The sequence below is a fragment of the Scyliorhinus canicula genome, chromosome 11 (assembly GCF_902713615.1).
Source record: "Scyliorhinus canicula chromosome 11, sScyCan1.1, whole genome shotgun sequence".
Taxonomy (NCBI): Eukaryota; Metazoa; Chordata; class Chondrichthyes; order Carcharhiniformes; family Scyliorhinidae; genus Scyliorhinus; species Scyliorhinus canicula.
In genome coordinates this window covers 87,840,207-87,857,974 of record NC_052156.1, presented here as the reverse complement: position 1 = coordinate 87,857,974, position 17,768 = coordinate 87,840,207, and the positions used below count along the sequence as shown (strand labels likewise).

Sequence of the window (17,768 nt, the reverse complement as noted above, 5' to 3'; positions counted from 1 at the left end):
TAGAAATAAACACACAACAAGCTCATTAATAAACTGGCTGGTCCTTCATAGGGGTCGCAGGTCAAGACCCTAAGGACCTGCTCTTGCTATTTCATACTGAAGCGCAGAATATTGTGTAGGATTTTAAGGTTTGAAAGTCTCAGATTACCTGAGATCAACGGTGGAGACGAAATGAGCAAGTTCTTCATCTTCTCTTAGGAGAAGATTGGAAGTGTAAATTTTTTGTTTACTTCAATCTTCTTGAGGTATCCAAGTTGTTAGGCTGGAGTCAGCATTGGTCCACCTCGAGGTGCTCTCTTACATCTAAAGTGTATTTTTTCCTTCTTGAGAGTCTATTTATATATTGTATTCCTGGGAGGTTCAGGCCAATCATTTATTCAGTTGTCCATTGGCAAAGGAGAGATAGTCAAGGTTCCATTTCCTCCAGAAGTTCATTGAGTCAGCTTGTGGCTCAATACTTCTGAGGACGCACTCTTTAATCTTCAGGACATTGGTTCACATATGGATCATGAGGTCAACTCACTACCCAAGTACCAGGATTACCAATGTCTTGTTTCAGTCTGTTTGTGCTGGAGACAATCGTTGGTCGCGATAACAGCCTTTGCTGCCTTATATGTCAGTCCAGCAAGCTAGTATGTGAGCTTTCCTTCTAATGAAGCGAGAGAGAGCTATTCCTGTAATATTCAATACATTTCTGAGGATTTTATAAACTGATTTAGTGATTTTCAGTGATTTCTTACAACTCCAGCAGATAACAATCCGCCTACACCAAATGTATGCATGTGCAATTCAACTCAAAAATATGCATCATCACAGGTACTCTTCAACTAGCTCACCTCCCCAGCTCCCAGTCCTTAGTAACATTACCCATCCCCTCACCAGAAAGGTAATTAAAACTGGCAAGCTGCAGCTACTCCAACTTAACCCTTATTCAATGACCTCCTCAACCCATCAGCAATGTGTATTCCCTCACACCACCCTATATGTTTAAACTCATCACACCATGGAGTAGCAGCTGAGAACATATGGCAGGAGGATTCACCATCATAGACGAGAAACCACTTTCTCATCATAGAATTCTGTGATGAAGAAGGAGGCTATTTGGCCCATCGTATCTGCACCGATCCACTCCATCCAATACCCGTAATCCCATAACCTAACCTGCACATCCCTGGATACTAAGGGACAATTTATCATGGCCAGTCTACCGAACCAAAGTGGTTAGCACTGTTGCTTCACAGCACCAGGGACCCAGGTTCGATTCCTGGCTTAGAGCACTGTCTGTGCAGCGTCTGCATGTTCTCCCTGTGCCTGCGTGGGTTTCCTCCGGGTGCTCATGTTTCCTCCCACAAGTCCCGAAAGACGTGCTTGTTAGTTTGGACATTCTGAATTCTCCCTTCGTGTACCCGAACAGGCACTGTAATTTGGCAACTAAGGGATTTTCACAGTAACTTTATCGCAGTGTTAATGTAAGCCTACTTGTGACACGAATAAAGTTTATTATCATTATTACCTGCACATCTTTGGACTGTGAGAGGAAACCGGAGCATCCAGAGGAAACCCAGGAACTAAGCTCATTTGAGACTTTTTTTGCATGTGTTGTTTCTTCAATTTGGGTAGTGATTTTCAAACCCATTTGCACCAGCCTGGCTTTATAGCACCATTGTACACCTTCATTTGTACACACCTTGGGCGGTATTCTCCCCTAGCCGGCGGGGCGGGGGTCCCGGCATGACAGAGTGGCGCCAACCACTCCGGCGTCGGGCCTCCCCAAAGGTGCGGAATTCTCCGCACCTTCAGGGGTTAGGCCCACGCTGGAGTGGCTCCCGCTCCGCCGACTGGTGGCAACGGCCTTTGGCGCCACGCCGACCAGCATCGGGGCTGGCCAAAAAGCCTTCGCCAGTCGGCGTGAGTCCGCACATGCGCCGAAGCGCCAGAGGCCGCTGACGTCACCACCAGCGCATGCGCGGTGGAGGGGTCTCTTCCGCCTCCGCCATGGTGGAGGCGGTGGCGGCGGCAGAAGAAAAAGAGTGCCCCCACGGCACAGGCCCGCCCGCCGATCGGTGGGCCCCGATCGCGGGCCAGGCCACCGTGGGGGCACCCCCGGGGTCCGATCGCCCCGCGCCCCCCCCCTCCCAGGACCCCGGGGCCCGGTCGCGCCGCCTGCTTCCGCCGGCACAGAGGTGGTTTAAACCACGTCGGCGGGAGAGGCCTGACAGCGGCAGGACTTCGGCCATCGCGGGCCGGAGAATCGCCGCGGGGGGTCCGCCAACTGGCAGGGCGCGATTCCCGCCGCTTCCCGGGTGCCAGAGAATTACGGCCACGGCGGGGGTGGGGTTTACGAAGGCCCCGGGCAATTCCCCGACCCTGCGGAGGGTCGGAGAAATCCGCCCTTTGTTCCTTGACAGGGACAAGAAACTAGGCTTCACTAACACTATAGAATAAAGCTGGTGGACAGTGAAACGGGCTCACTCCATGGACTGCATTATTACTGGGACTATTTTAATTCAGAATCCAGGAAACCAACATCTTTGGGCCAGCTCCAAACACGTACTACAAATCTGACACATTATTTCCAGGAACCCACTTATAAGCCCAAGAAACATTGGTCTATAAATCTATCACAGGAATAATAGAGCATGATTTATTTATATGATCTGTGTTAGACATCATTCAGTTGCTGTGGCAACATGCATGTTGTTATCTGGTGCTACAGATAGTCAGGCTCCAAATTTCTTGCCATCACATGGTTGACCACAAATCTCTCCTGCTCTTATACCCACATTGGTGTGTATGGAAGGATTTTCAGGTTGATAATCAAATTATTGGCCACGTTACAACCTTGGCCATCAAGTCCCCAAGTGGGATTTCAACCCAGATCTTCTGACTAAGAAGCAGGCACGCCACACGGCACCACAAAACTTCATTTACATAGAAACTAGAAGCAGGAGGAAGCCATTTGGCTCTTGAGCCTGCTTCGTCAATCATCATGATCAAGGCTTGATCATCAAGCTCAATACCCTGATCCCGCCTTCCTGCCATATCCCTTGATGACTTTTGCCCCAAGAGCTATATCTAATTCCTTCTTGAAATTACAGTGTTTTCACCTCAACTACTTTTTGTGGGAGTGAATTCCACAGATTTACCACTCTTTGGGTGATCAAATCTCTCCTCACCTCAGTCCTAAAAGGTTTACCCCTTATCCTCAAACTATGATCCCTAGTTCTGGACTTCCCCACTATCAGGAGCATTCTTTCTGAATCTATCCTATCTAATCCTGTTAGAATTGTATAAGTTTCTATGAGATCTTCGCTCCTTCTTCTAACCTCCAATGAATATCATCCAAACCAACTTAGTCTCTCCTCATATGACAGCCCTGCCATCCCAGGAATCAGCCTGGTAAACCTTTGCTGCACTCCCTCCATAGGAAGTACATTCTTCCTCAGATAAGGACACCAAAACTGCACTCAATACTCAAGGTGTGGCCTCACCAGTACCCTATACAATTGTAGTAAAACATCCATATTCCCATACTCAAATCCTCTTGCTATGAAGGCCAACATACCATTTGCACTTTTTACTGCCTGCTGTACCTGCGCGCTTACTTTCAGCGACCAACGCATAAGGACGCCAAGATCTCGCTGAGTATCCAATCTAAATGCAGATTAAAGTCACCTAAAATCACAGATATTCCTTTAACATGTGCATCTCTCATTTCCTGTCTAATATTATTCCCAACATTACCACTGCAATTTGATGATCTATACACCACCCTTTTGAATGTTTTTTGTTCCGTGGTGTTTATCAACTCAACCCACACAGATTACACAGAGTCTGCGCTAATATCTTTCCTCAATATTGTATCAATACTTTCTTTAATCAACAAAGAAACTCCACCACCTTTTCCTTTCTGTCTGCTCTTCCTAACAACTGAGTAGCCCTCGTATTTAGTTTCCATCCTTAGTCACCTTGGAGCCATGCCTCTGTAATCCCAATTATATCACACCCCTTTACATCTATCTGTGCAATTCATTCATCCATTTTATTTCAAATGCTTTGAGCATTCAGGTACAACCTTAAGGCTAGTCCCTTTAAAGTTCCTTGACCGATCCTAATATTTTACAGTGTCATTATCTGATACTGGCCCTTGGTTTCTCTGACTATAACTTTTCTTATTCTCCTTGTTGTGTTTTTCTCTTGTTCTTGATTTCCCTGCTCTGAATCCTTACGTAGGTTCTCATCCCCCTGCCATATTTGTTTAAACTCTCCCCAACCGCTCTCGCGCGTAATCCTGAGATCACTACCTTTGATGGCTAACTTCTCAGCTTTCTTCCTAACTCCCTATATTCTGCTTTTGGAACATCATCTTTTTTTTAACTATGTTTGTACCAATGTGCACAACAACCACTAGCTGTTCACCCTCCCCGTCCAGAATGTCCTGTAACCACTCCGAGACATCCTTGACCCTAACACCAGGCAGGCAACATACCATCCTGGAGTCTTGTTTCTGACCACAGAAATGCCTATCTATTACTCTTACAATTGAATCTACTACAACAATTGCATTCACACACATTTTACTCCTCACATCTGCAGCAGAACCAACCCTGAAGCAACAAATTTGACTTGCTGTGTAAATACTTGGGCCGCGATTCTCCGCTCCCCACGCCGGGTTGGAGAATCGCGGGAGGGCCGGGCGACTCACGACACGCCCCCCTGGCGCCCCCCGCGATTCTCCCACCCCCCGCTTGGAAGAATCGCCGCTCCCTGTTTATCACGGGGCGACCTGACGTTCGCGACCGGCTCACGACGGCGGCAACCACACCTGGTCGCTGCCGTCATGAACATGGCGGCAAAAGCTGGTTTGACGCTTGTGGGGGGCGGAAAGGGGAGTGAGCACCACGTCCGTGCTTGGGAGGGGACTGGCCCGCGAGGGTGCCCACCGATCGTCGGGCCGGTGTCTCAAAGGGACGCACTCTTTCCCCTCGCCGCCCCGCAAGATCAAGCCGCCATGTTGTTTCTCGTTCTGGTGAGTGTGCTTTACACTCAATTGGCTCTGTTTTATTCCTTAGCTCTAGAGTCGCCAGGTTTCCTTTTGATACCGCCACGAGGTTCAAGTTCAAGTTCAGATCAATGACTCAATACACCAGTTTGTAAGGTTCAATCAAACACATTTATTTACACAGTAAATCGATACTCATGCAACTAATACTAGCGGACTAAACTATTCCTACCACTATAAGCCAATACTTATCTTCGATAAGGGAACCCACTGGATCAGGGAACAATGGCCTCTTGTTCTGTCCTGAGACTGCAGGCTTCCCAGTTGGTACGGGCTAAGAGGTCAGGAGTGTCTATTCTCGTAGCGAGCGTTGGTTGGACACTTACTTGTCGGTGTAGCTGTTGGCCAGGCCTCTCCTTCTCACGGTCAAGTTCTTAGAGAGCTGCTGCAAAGGTGTTCTGCTGGGAGGGCCGGCTAAGAGAGCGAACTGGACTTGGGACCTGACTTTTATAGGTCCCAGGGGCTTCGCGCCCTTTTGGGGGACTCCGAGCTTACTGTCAATCGATTGGATCTCATACCAATCGATTGGTATGAATCCCCCCAATACTGAGGCTGTCCCTCGTTCGCGGGGCGGTTCTTCCTGGCTTGTTTGTCTCCTTTGTTTCAGACTCCCGTTGGCGCCGGGAAGTCTGACCTATAGAATGTCCCAAATGTAGCTAATCGTTGTATCCATTGTTCCCGGGGATCGCTTCATTAATAGGCAAACTGCTGGTTTCGGTGCTGTCTGCTTTCTTTGCAGGCAGAATACACAGGAAGATTCTGCAACCTGCTTGTCTTTCTTAAAGTGTCCAATTTTCCCTGCGTGCTTTGTATATCGCCATTTTTGGTCGGGAAGTGGCCAACTTCGGTGGCTACAACGTCTTGCGGGGCAGCGGAGGGGAAGACGGCAACCGCGCATGCGTGGGTTATAGCCGTCGTGACGTCAGCCGCGCATGCGCGGGTTGGAGCCGGCGTCAAGGCCCGGTGGCCGAGAGTTACGGAGGGCCGCTCCTAGCCCCCCGGGCGGGGGTGAATAAGGTGAGAGGAGCGGCCTCCGAGGCCTTCGTGAAACTTGGCCGAGTTCATGATGGCCTTCCCGATTTTTAGCGGGAGCGGACAATTCCGCCCTTGGAATCTGAAATAAAATAGTTACAATCTGAAATATCTAAATATCAAAAATATTTGAGGGCTGGTGTGGACTGTGAGAAACATGACTATTTTACATTTTAAAACAAACATTGTAATCAGGAAACCATTTAAATTTGTCAACAAGCTGGAAGATTTGAAGGAGAGATGTGAACAAGTTTTGATCACTTTAAAGCTTTTCAAGTTTACAAAAATAGATAGTTTCACTTTGAAGTAAAAGATGTAATTTGTTTCCTGCCCAGACTGAGTTCACTGTGAGTAACAAATCTAGGCAAGACGGGTCATAGTGCATCAATTAATCCAATTTATTGTTGAAAAAATACATTTTGCCAAAGCTGTTTGTCTTCGACTCATTAGGACAACCACAAGAATACCAATGTCAAGGGAAACAGCAACTGTATGAGAAGAAAGTGCTAAGTGATAGAAATCTGTGTACATTTGTGAAGAAAGAGGTGAGGTGAAGAGTATTGTATTCTCGTCAATCTCTTCATGTGTAATAGAGGTTATATTCTTCTGTTAAAAGTTAACTGACGGTCCTGTGACTCTCTTCATCCTTGTCTCGGAGTAAGAGTAAATTATAGTTACGGTCCATTGAGCCATGGTTCCATTTTGAGACTGTACTATCTAGTAATAACACCAGTTGGAATCATAACAGTACGATCTGTACTTTGCCCATTGCAAACAGGAAATGAGACATGCTATTGATAATGCACCAGTCTTGGGCACTGTTATGACACCCTGGGAAAGTGTGTGGTCAATTCCAGCCTCACTCATCCGAGAGACATAACACAAGTGAATTAAATAATAATTCCTATAACTATGCCCTTGGCTGCCCAATAATTACAATCACCAGATTTTTTAGTTTAAACACAATTACTGTCTATTTATACCAACAACTGCCATGAAACATGCAGTGATAACAACAAGCTAATACCTTTGACAAAGGGTCATCTGGACTTGAAACGTTAGCTCTTTTCTCTCCCTACAGATGCTGCCAGAGCTGCTGAGATTTTCCAGCATTTCTCTTTGGTTCCGGATTCCAGCATCTGCAGTAATTTTCTTTTATTTAGTTCCAATCATTACCTTTTACCGGGCAGAGCACGGCCTTTTTGGCCAATTCATTGGCCACCAGCCAAATCAATCAAACCGAGTCCCAGCCAATCCCTGTCATTGTTACCAGACAGTCCACAGCTCTGGTTTGAACTAGCGCAGACTAACTTAGTGGTCTCTCTGGCAGCTAAAATCCTCTGCTTGAATGAAGGCACAAGACACTGCTTTCTTCTGCTTGAATTAAAGGTACAGGTGCCTTAATGACACATGTCCATAAATCATCCATGGATCAAAAATGTAACGGCAAAAATAAAATAAATGGGAAGTAAGGGAACACAGAGGGAATAAACAGGAAGGACAGGACCCATACAGGATTTACAGCTTACGTGCCTTGCATCACACTAGCTCTGAAATTAATATATCACATTACTCATTTATGTGATAGGCCTTTTGGCCTGATGGCAGCAGCCTGTTGGTGGCAAATACAGCTCATGTTTCTACTGCAGAGTAGCACTGTGTAAAAGCAGGCAAGGTTGTTGCTCCATTTTTTGGGATTCCTTGCCCTTCCAGAGTAGTCTGAGGACAACTGGGCATTTCTCAGGGCCAAAAGTGACAGCCTTAGGCCTATTCATGAGTTTACCCAATCTGCAGCGTGAAATGATCTGACCAGGATAGCTATTATCCCTCAGGATGTCTTTCATGCACCCTATTTCTGGATCAAGCTTGCATTCCAGAAAGTTTTTGACAAGGTGCCACACAAGAGATTGCTGCATAAGATAAAGATGCATGGCGTTAAGGGTAAAGTAGTAGCATGGATAGAGGATTGGTTAATTAATAGAAAGCAAAGAGCAGGGATTAATGGGTGTTTCTCTGGTTGGCAATCTGTACCTAGTGGTGTCCCTCAGGGATCAGTGTTGGGCCCACAATTGTTCACAATTTACATAGCTGATTTGGAGTTGGGGACCAATCGCAATTAGTCCAAGTTTGCAGACGACACTAAAATGAGTGATAAAGCAAAATGTGCAGAGGATACTGTCAGTCTGCAGAGGGATTTGGATAGTTTAAGTGAATGGGCTGGAGTCTGGCAGATGGAATACAATGTTGACAAATGTGAGGTTATCCATTTTGGTAGGAATAACAACAAAAGTGATTATTATCTAAATGATAAAATAGTAAAACATGCTGCTGTGCAGAGGGACTTGGGTGTCCTAGTGCATGAGCCGCAAAAAGTTGGTTTACAGGTGCAACAGGTGATTAAGAAGGCAAATGGAGTTTTGTCCTTCATTGCTAGAGGGATGGAGTTTAAGACTAGGGAGGTTATGCTGCAAATGTATACGGTGTTAGTGAGGCCCCATCTGGAGTATTGTGTTCAGTTGTGGTCTCCTTACCTGAGAAAGGATGTAATGGCGCTGGAGGGTGTGCAGAGGAGATTCACTAGGTTAATCCCAGAGTTGAGAGGGTTGGATTACGAGGAGAGGTTGAGTAGACTGGGGCTGTACTGGTTGGAATTTAGAAGGACACGGGGGATCTTATAGAAACATATAAAATTATGAAGGGAATATATAGGATAGATTAGGGGAGGTTGTTTCCACTGGCGGGTGAAAGCAGAACCAGGGGGCACAGCCTAAAAATAAGGGGAAGTAGATTTAGGGCTGTGCTCAGGAGGAACTTCTTCACCCAAAGGGTTTGAACCTGTGGAATTCCTTGCCCAGTGAAGCAGTTGAGGCTCTTTAATTAAATGTTTTCAAGATAAAGATAGATAGTTTTTTGAAGAATAAAGGGTTATGGTGTTCAGGCGGGAAAGTGGAGCTGAGTCCACAAAAGATCAGCCATGATCTCATTGAATGGCGGAGCAGGCTTGAAGGGCCAGATGGCCTACTCCTGCTTCTAATTCTTATGTTCTTATGGTGAGCAAATGGCTAGGGCCCCATTTATGAGGTTGCCGATAAGGCCAATCTTATAGCGCGTGGAACTGTAAGAATCCCAAATTCTGTACTAAGTACTAACAAATCCAATTTAATAGTTCTAAATGTGGCGGCCCGGTAGCGCAGTGGTTAACACGGTAGCTTCACCGTCCCAGGTTCGATTCCCGCTTGGGTCACTGTCAGTGCGGAGTCTGCGTGGGTTTCCTCCGGGTTCTCTGGTTTTCTCCAACAAGTCCCAAAAGACGTGCTTGTTAGGTGAATTGGACATTCTGAATTCTCTCTCAGTGTACGTGAACAGGCACTGAAATGTGGCATCTAAGGGATTTTCACAGTAACTTGCTGTGTTTTTTTTTCGAAAATATTTTATTCAGGCATTTATAATTTTAGCACTTTAAACGAAGAGATCCAACAAACAAAAAACGCACAATAACATAACCATCTCCCCCAAGCATAAATCCTAACTACCCCATCTCACGGTTCGCCCTTCATTAATTATCCTACTCTTATTCATCGCTTCCAGGCCTCCACCGCGCTCCCCCCCCCCCCCCCCCCCCCCCCCCTCACCTGCTGACTGTCAATTTCTCTAACCTGAGAAATCCTGCCATGTCGCTGACCCAAACTCTCGACTTTGGAGGCTCCGAGTCCCTCCAACCCAACAGAATCCGTCTCCGGGCCCCCAGGGAGGCAAAGGCCAAAACGTCGGTCTCTCTTTCCCCCCCTGGGCTCCCAGATCTTCAGACACTCCAAATATTTCCACCTCGGACACAGAGTCACCCTCCCTTCCAGGACCTCTGACATGACATCCGCAAATCCCTGCCAAAATTCCCTCAGCCTTGGACATGCCCAGAAAATATGCACATGGTTTGCAGGACCTCCCCCACAGCGCCTACACCTGTCCTCCACCTTCTCAAAAAACCTGCTCATCAAGGCCACGGTCATATGAGCCCTGTGGACCACACGAGCCTGGCACAAGACGAGGATGCGTTCACTCTCTGCAGAGCCTCCTCCCATAACCCAACTTCCATCTCCCCACACAACTGTTCCTCCCACTTCCTCTTCACCACCCCGATTGAACTCCTTCCCACAACAGCAGTTCCTTATATACTTCCGAGACCCTCCCCTCACCAACCCCTGTTTTTGACATCTCCTTGTCCTGTAGCACCCTTAGTGGGAGGTGCAGGAAGCCCAGGGCATGCCTCCGAACAAAATACTGCACTTGCAAGGACTGGAACTCATTCCCATCTGGCAACTCAAACCACCCTCTAGCTCCACCAAACTCGGGGAACCTTCCTCAATAAAAAGATCTACAAATCTCTCGATCCCTGTGATGCTCGATCAATGACTACAGAAGCGAGGTTGGATGACAATTGAAGGCTTTATTGGACTAGATGTTTCCCCCAGCAGCGCATGTACAGAATGCAGCAGCTGGGGAGACACAGACTCTAATACTCCGCCTTACTGGGCTGAACCAGCAGGCAGACTTCACCAATGATCTTGCTGTCTCGGGTACAGCCTCAACCTGGGTGCTGTAATACCCCGAATACTGACTACCACATTCGCTCCCTGTTAAATAAAGAGTCCGGCGGGGGTGGTGGTCTTGCGTTATATAGTGGTAGAGGTTGAGATAATGGTGGTACCCTTCGATGGTACAGTGTTTTGTCTTGTTACATGTCACAACTATTTACAGTATTTATTTACATTTACATATCAAAATGAAGCAATTAGTCAATCGGGGGCCCTGGTCGTCCTCTGTGAACGTTGCAGTTTCGGCGGTGATGCAGTCGCCGGCTCGGACATCCGTGACTCCGGGAGTGTGACTTTGGTTTCTTTGGTAGCTTCATCACCCCGAGATGAGACCAGTGGGAGAACTGATCCACCTGGGAAGGGGGTGGCCATGGCAGGCGCCGGTGGGAGGGAGGGTGGGGTAGGTGGGGGGGTGGGGGGTGGGGTGGGATCCAGCGGGCGCCAGGTCCCGTGGGGAGACTGTATCCTGTCGGCCATCGGGGTACGCCACCTAGGCGTACTAAGGACTAGCGTGAAGGAGGTGGACCCTCAAGACTAATGGGTCCGACTTATGCGCCTGCACGTGTTTGTGGAGCAGGATAGGTCCAGGAGCTGACAGCCAGGTTGGGAGTGAGGTCCCGGAGGAGGACTTCCTTGTCTTCCCTACCTGGCTGGCAGCTCCTGGACCAATCCTTAGGGAAGACAAGGAGAAGTTCATGAGGTGTTTTTAATTTATCGTGGTACACAGCAGTGATCGGATGGAGTGGAGTGCATCGGGGAGGACCTCCTGCCAGCGGGAGACTGGGAGATTTCTGCACCGCAGGGCCAGTAGAACAGTCTTCCAGACGTCCAAACGTGGCCCAAAAACCGTACCGGTCAACCATTCGGTCCATCTCCCGTTGGAAGACCGAGACTCCATTTGTGACACCGAAGGGAACCCTCAGGAAGTGGTAAAGCCGCCCATCTGCTTCGAATGCAGTGTATTTGCGGTTGTCCGGGCGGATGGGGAGCTGGTGGTAGGCGGATTTGAGGTCCACCGTGGAAAATACCTTGTATTGTGCAATCTGATTGACCAAATCAGGGGGAGAGGGTACGCGTCGAGCTGCGTATACCTGTTGATGGTCTGACTATAATCGATGACCATCCTGTGCTTCTCCCCGGTCTTTACAACCACTACTTGAGCTCTCCAGGGGCTGTTGCTGGCCTCGATAATACCTTATTTCAGTAGCCGCTGGACTTCCGAGCTAATGAAGGTCCGGTCCTGGGCACTGTATCATCTGCTCCTGGTGGCGACGGGTTTGCAATCTGGGGTGAGGTTCACAAAAAGGGAAGGCGGGTCGACCTTAGGGTCGCGAGGCTGCAGACAGTGAGGGGGGTATCGGGCCGCCAGATTTAAAGGTTAAGCTCTGGAGGTTGCATTAGAAGTCTAACCCGAGGAGCGTGGCAGCGCAGAGGTGAGGAAGGACATAGAGTTGGAAATTTTTTATTTCCCTTCCCTGGACCGTGACGTTAGCTACGCAGAACCCATTGATCTCTACAGAGTGAGACCCGGAGGCCAGGGAAATTCTTTGGTTAACTGGGTGTCTGGGAAGAGAACAACGCCTTACCATGTTGGGGTGTATCAAGCTCTCTGTGCTCCCGGAGTCGATCAGGCAGGATGTTTTGTGTCCGTTGATGAGCACGGTCGTCATCGCGGTCGAGAGCGTTCGGGGCCGAGACTGGTCCAGGGTCACCGAGGCGAGTCGTGGTAAAAGTTGAAGATTTTCCTCGGGTGGTTTGTGGTCATCCGAATCGGGGTCCTGAGACTCCAGCCAAGATGGCGGCGCCCACAGGTCGCACATGGCTGGGGATGTGCAAGATGGTGGCACCCACGCGTCGCACGTGGTCCCTGGGGAACAAAATGGCCGCGCCCGGGGCCCGCAAGTGGCTCGGGAAAACGAAGATGGCGGCACCCACTGCCCGCATGTGGCCCGTGGAGAGAGTTGTGGTGGTGGCCCCGGTTCGCCCCCGGAGACGGCGGCGAAAGCCCGGGCCTGGCATACCACCACGAAATGGCCCTTTTTGCCGCACCCTTTGCAGGTGGAGAGGCGGGCCGGGCAGCGCTGCCGGTGGTGCTTGGCTTGCCCGCAAAAATAACAGCGGGGTTGCCTGGTAGCCGCGCGGCAAAAGCTTGTGGGGGGATGCATCAGCGGGTTACACGCTGCCCAAGGGGCTGCCGCGCAGTCGGGGACGTACGCGCGGGCCTTTCGGGAGGCCACATCCAGGGAGCTAGCAAGGGCCTGTGCCTCCTTGAGGCCTAGTGTCTCTTTCTCTAGCAGCCGTTGACGGATTTGTGAGGATAGCACACCTGCAACGAATGCGTCCCGGATTTAAAGTTCTGTGTGGTCGCTGGCTGAAACTTGCGGGCAGTCATAATTCCTACCTAGTACCAGAAGCGCACGGTAGAATTCATCCAGCGATTTCCCCCGGGATTTGTCGCCTTGTCGCTAGACCTGGTTTACTGGGCGAATGTAGTGCCCTTTCAACAGGGCCATCGCGGCTTCGAAATCGTCCGCATCCTCGATGAGGTTGTAGATCTCTGGGCTCTGTGGGTGTAGTCGTGGCCGTCCTGAGGTACCCGTTGAAGCACGCCAGCCAGGGTTTGAAAGTTGCCGCTGAGTTTGCCGCGTGGGGGCTGAGTTGCAGACATTCCGGATTGATTCGGAGCTCCATTCTTTAAAATCTAGTCAAATAAATTGATACTCGATCAATGACTCCAGAAGGGAGATTGGATGACAATTGAAGGCTTTATTGGACTAGATGTTTCCCCCAGCAGTGCAGGTACAGAATGCAGCAGCTAAGGAAACACAGACTCTTATACTCCGCCTTACTGGCGGAACCAGCAGGCAGGCTTCACCAATGATCTTGCTGTCTCAGGTACCTCCCACACCAATGGTCTTGCAGCCTCAACCTGGGTACCGTAATACCCCTAATACCGACTACCACACCCTGCTCGCTGCCACCTCCCAAAGCCCCCGTACAGCCCTCCAGGAGCAAACCAGTGGTTGTCAAAGATCGGTGACCATAACGACGACCCCTCCAGTCCCATCTGCAGCCTCCATTGTCCCCACCCCCTCAGGGCTGCCACTACCACCGGGTTTGTGAAGTACCAAGCAGGCAACAATGGCAAAGGTGCTGTTAACAAAGACTTCAGACTCATCCCCATACAAGATGCTGCTTCTACCCCTCCCCCACTACCCACTTCCTAACCATCGATATATTGGCTGCCCAGTAATAGTTGATGAAGTTCAGAAGGGCCAGCAACCCTTCCCCACGCTCAAGTAGGACATTCTTAACTCTCATGGCTTTCCCGGCCCATGTAAAACCCGAGATCGTGGCATTCATCTTCCTAAAAAATGTCTTGGGGATGAAAATTGGCAGACACTGAAAATGAACAGCAATCTAGGGCGGACTGTCATTTTCACAGTCTGTACCCTTCATGCCAATGACAGCGGGGAGCACATCCCAGCTATGGAAATCCCCTTTAATCTGCTCTGACAACCTGCCCAAATTTAGTTTGTGGAGCTGACCCCAGTCCCATGACACTTGAGTACCCAGGTACCTAAAATTCACTCCCACCACCTTGAACGGCATCTTCCTCAGTCTCTGCTCCGGCCCCCTTGCCTGGATCGCAAAAACCTCACTCTTGCCCATATTCAGTTTGTAACCTGAGAACCGGCCAAATTCCTCCAGTATCCCCATAATTCCTGCCATCCCCCCCAATGGGTTAATTATGTAAAGCAGCAAATCGTCCGCATAGAGCGAGTCCCTGTGTTCTACTCCCCTCTCACTATCCCCCGCCAAACATTCAATGTTCGCAATGCCATTGCCAACGGCTATATGGCCAGAGCAAACAGTAGGGGGAAGAGTGGACAACCCTGTCTCGTCCCCCAGCACAGGCTAAAATATTCCGATTGCACCCGATTTGTCCTTACATTTGCCACTGGTGCCTGATATAGCAACCGGACCCAATCCACAAATCCCTGCATGAACCCAAATCTTCCCAGGTCCTCCCACAGATATTTCAACTCCACCCGATCAAAAGCCTTTTCTGCATCCATGATCACCATCACCTCAACCTTGCGCCCCTCCATAGGCATTATTATTAAGTTAAGGTGCGGCCTAAAGTTGTACGCCAGGTGTTGTCCCTTAACAAATCCCGCCTGGTCCTCCTCTATTACCCCCGAAACACAGTCCTGTGTCCGTGTGGCCAAGAATTTTGCCAGCAATTTTGCATCTAACCTTCATTGCAGTGTGAATGTAAGCCTACTTGTGACACTAATAAAGATTATTATTATTATTGGAAATTCCTTAGTTAAGTGAGTTTTATATCTCATTCACAATTAATTTCCTCTTGCAAACTCCCACACTACAAAACCATTAAATTCAGGTCTTTGGTGAACGCATTGTGTTGTTATGTGATGGATGATGACTCAAGTCTCATGGAGTTCAAATACTTAACCCAGCAGAAATAGAATCACTAGTAAATACCGTAAAAATGATTGAATAGAGGGAAAAGGTGAGATTTAAAATGATCAAAATATGTGTTTGTGGCAGCAGCTTAAGAGAGTAATTCAATGTCAGCAAATCTTTGTAGAGTAATAGACCGGTTCTGTGAATCAGAATCTGTAAAATCTGCCCTCATCATAATCCTGTGTCTTTCCATCACTGTAATCAAGAAAAGGGATCACGAAGATTAGAACATTTTAATCTGCACTAAGACGGTTATGGTACATATATGGAATAGAATGAGTAGTTTGGCAGCAGTACAAGGAGGACATTGAAAGCAAGCAGCTCCTAGGTGAAATAGTTGATAGAGAACCAACAATAAAAGCACTGTTTATGAACACTGTGATTTAGTAACAAACCAAATTCCTTTTTGCTCTTGTAGTCGCAAATATATGAATTCGATTTATTCACCGAATCATGCTTTCAGAAATAGAGAGTAGAATTTTACATTGCACATTTACATTGCATCACTCCCGACTTAAGTGTCATGAACGAACCTTCTCCCGACTTCTCCCTGGCATGCCCACAGCAATTTAACTCTGTGGACTGTCAAGTGGCTTGAGGCGAGACTTCTGCTCATATCTGGGGAGAAAGTCCTGTCTGCAACAGCTGCCGCCCAATCAAATGGCCAGCAGCTCTCTGGCCCCAACAGAACCGCAGGAGTGGTGGCCACTGCCGGTACTGCACCTAAAAAGAGATTGTTGTGGGGGCCAGGCACCGAGGTAAGTAGAGGGGATTGGTATTATTGCTAGGACCATGACGTGTGGTCCCGGTGAGGTGATGGAGGGTCGGGCTGGACATGCCAGGGGGTACATTGAAAGGGGTACTTTGGGGACCTCTGATGAGGCTAGGAAATCTATGAAGGAGGTATGACCCCCACCCTCTTACCCTGCACCACCTACAGAGTAAAAGCCGTCAGGTTTTCCACTTGGCAGTGTCCTCCACCTACCACAGGAAAGATTGTGTCAGGGGAGGAAGATGCTCCTAAGTTCCCAATAATTGGCTACTCAGGGCCTCTGTTGACACATGAGTGTTGGGACACCCAATGCCTGCCTGCCACACATAGACTGTGGTGAGTGAGCATGGGTGGCTAGGCAGCAGGAATGGCACCAATGGTATTGTGCCTAATTTTATGTCTGTTACCCCTCCCTCGCAATTGTGGTTCTTTCACCTAGTTCAATTAATAGAGCTGGAATGGATTTATCACAAAAAATAGACATTTTAATCAACAGTGTCAAACCCCACCTGTGTGTAACCTGATTTAAATGACTTAAAATGACTTTTAAAAAATATGATGAACTTTATAAAGTCACTCTCATTGTGTAAGTGTTTTGTTATCTGCCTTAATATCGCCTTGTGAGGCTCAGTCAAATTTTCATTTTATAACCCTCGTGTGTAACACCTTCAGGTGTTTTATTACATTAAGGACACTGTATAAATACATATCGTTAAACTGAAATACAGTAGTCAATTTCTTAGTATGTTAATAAAAATTATATTCAAATTCTTTTGAAATGCACCTGTTAGTCAAACAGCATACATTTTGGAGCCTTCATGAAGGCCACCAAATGAGTCCAATTATCAGAAATGTTTACATTATCCAGGGACATGATTAATTTTTAAGGCAGCTTTGAGCATGATGATATTTCTAGCAGCAAAAAAGTTTGCAGAAAATCGATTCATGCTGAATGCAATATACGTTCAAAATTCTGAAATCTTTTGCACCGGTGACACCTGTTCTCTAGAAATCCAGTTGGTGAAGGATAGAGCTGGAGCCAATCTTTACAGATAGCTATCTTTATTTCTGAAAGTATACATTACGAGCACACACCTTCTAATACAACAATCACAATTTTAGTCTGTGATTAGTTACAGAGGGCTCAAGTGAATGATCAATTAATCTCACTCCCTTGCAAGAATTAAACAATTGACATACAATTAACAACACCGTTTTCTAGCAAATCACACTGGAAAGAAGAAGCATATTGAGCGGTAACTTTAGCCCCAGTGCTTTTATGTTACATGGCTTAATATGTTCTCTGCACATGAAATGCAAGTATATGAACACAATCTTTAATTGTACAGATCAATGTTTCTCACAGTTCAAGTGGAGGTAGCCTTTTTATAATCTCAGCGTAGAACTGGTCTGATGCCTGGGCAAATCTCCCCTTTAAGCAAACTTCCTAAGTAACTGTCCATATTCTGACCAATGATGCATTCCCAGAAATATTCAGTTGCATTTTCTTTGCTTCCACAGCGAGAGATTCATGGTGAGGCTGAACAAGAATGGAATGCCGAGAAATCCTGAGAAAATAGAGCGGCTGTGTGCACTATTTACGGTAATTTAGGGTCCATCTCTAACGTATTCACTTGTTTTATTCTAAAAGAAAGTTTCATGTATTAAGTTGGAAATTAAATTACATTTTCTCTCTGAACTTGAAGATAGTTATTGTGAAAGAATTTTGATGAATCCTGCATAATGTTTTAGAGGACTAGCATTCAGGTTTTCGTTCCAGGATAAAAGGAGCTGCTTCTCCCTCACCAGTGTTCTCTCT

At 47.7% G+C, this 17,768-nt stretch overlaps 1 protein-coding gene across 1 annotated transcript in view; it reads left to right on the top strand.

Annotated features, from left to right (window-relative positions):
- The window catches only part of dock3 (dedicator of cytokinesis 3), a 1,304,448-nt gene that overhangs the window by 509,332 nt on the left and 777,348 nt on the right, over positions 1 to 17,768 (top strand). The window contains 1 exon segment of the mRNA XM_038810823.1: positions 17,471 to 17,552. Coding sequence (XP_038666751.1) covers positions 17,471 to 17,552 — 82 coding nt within the window.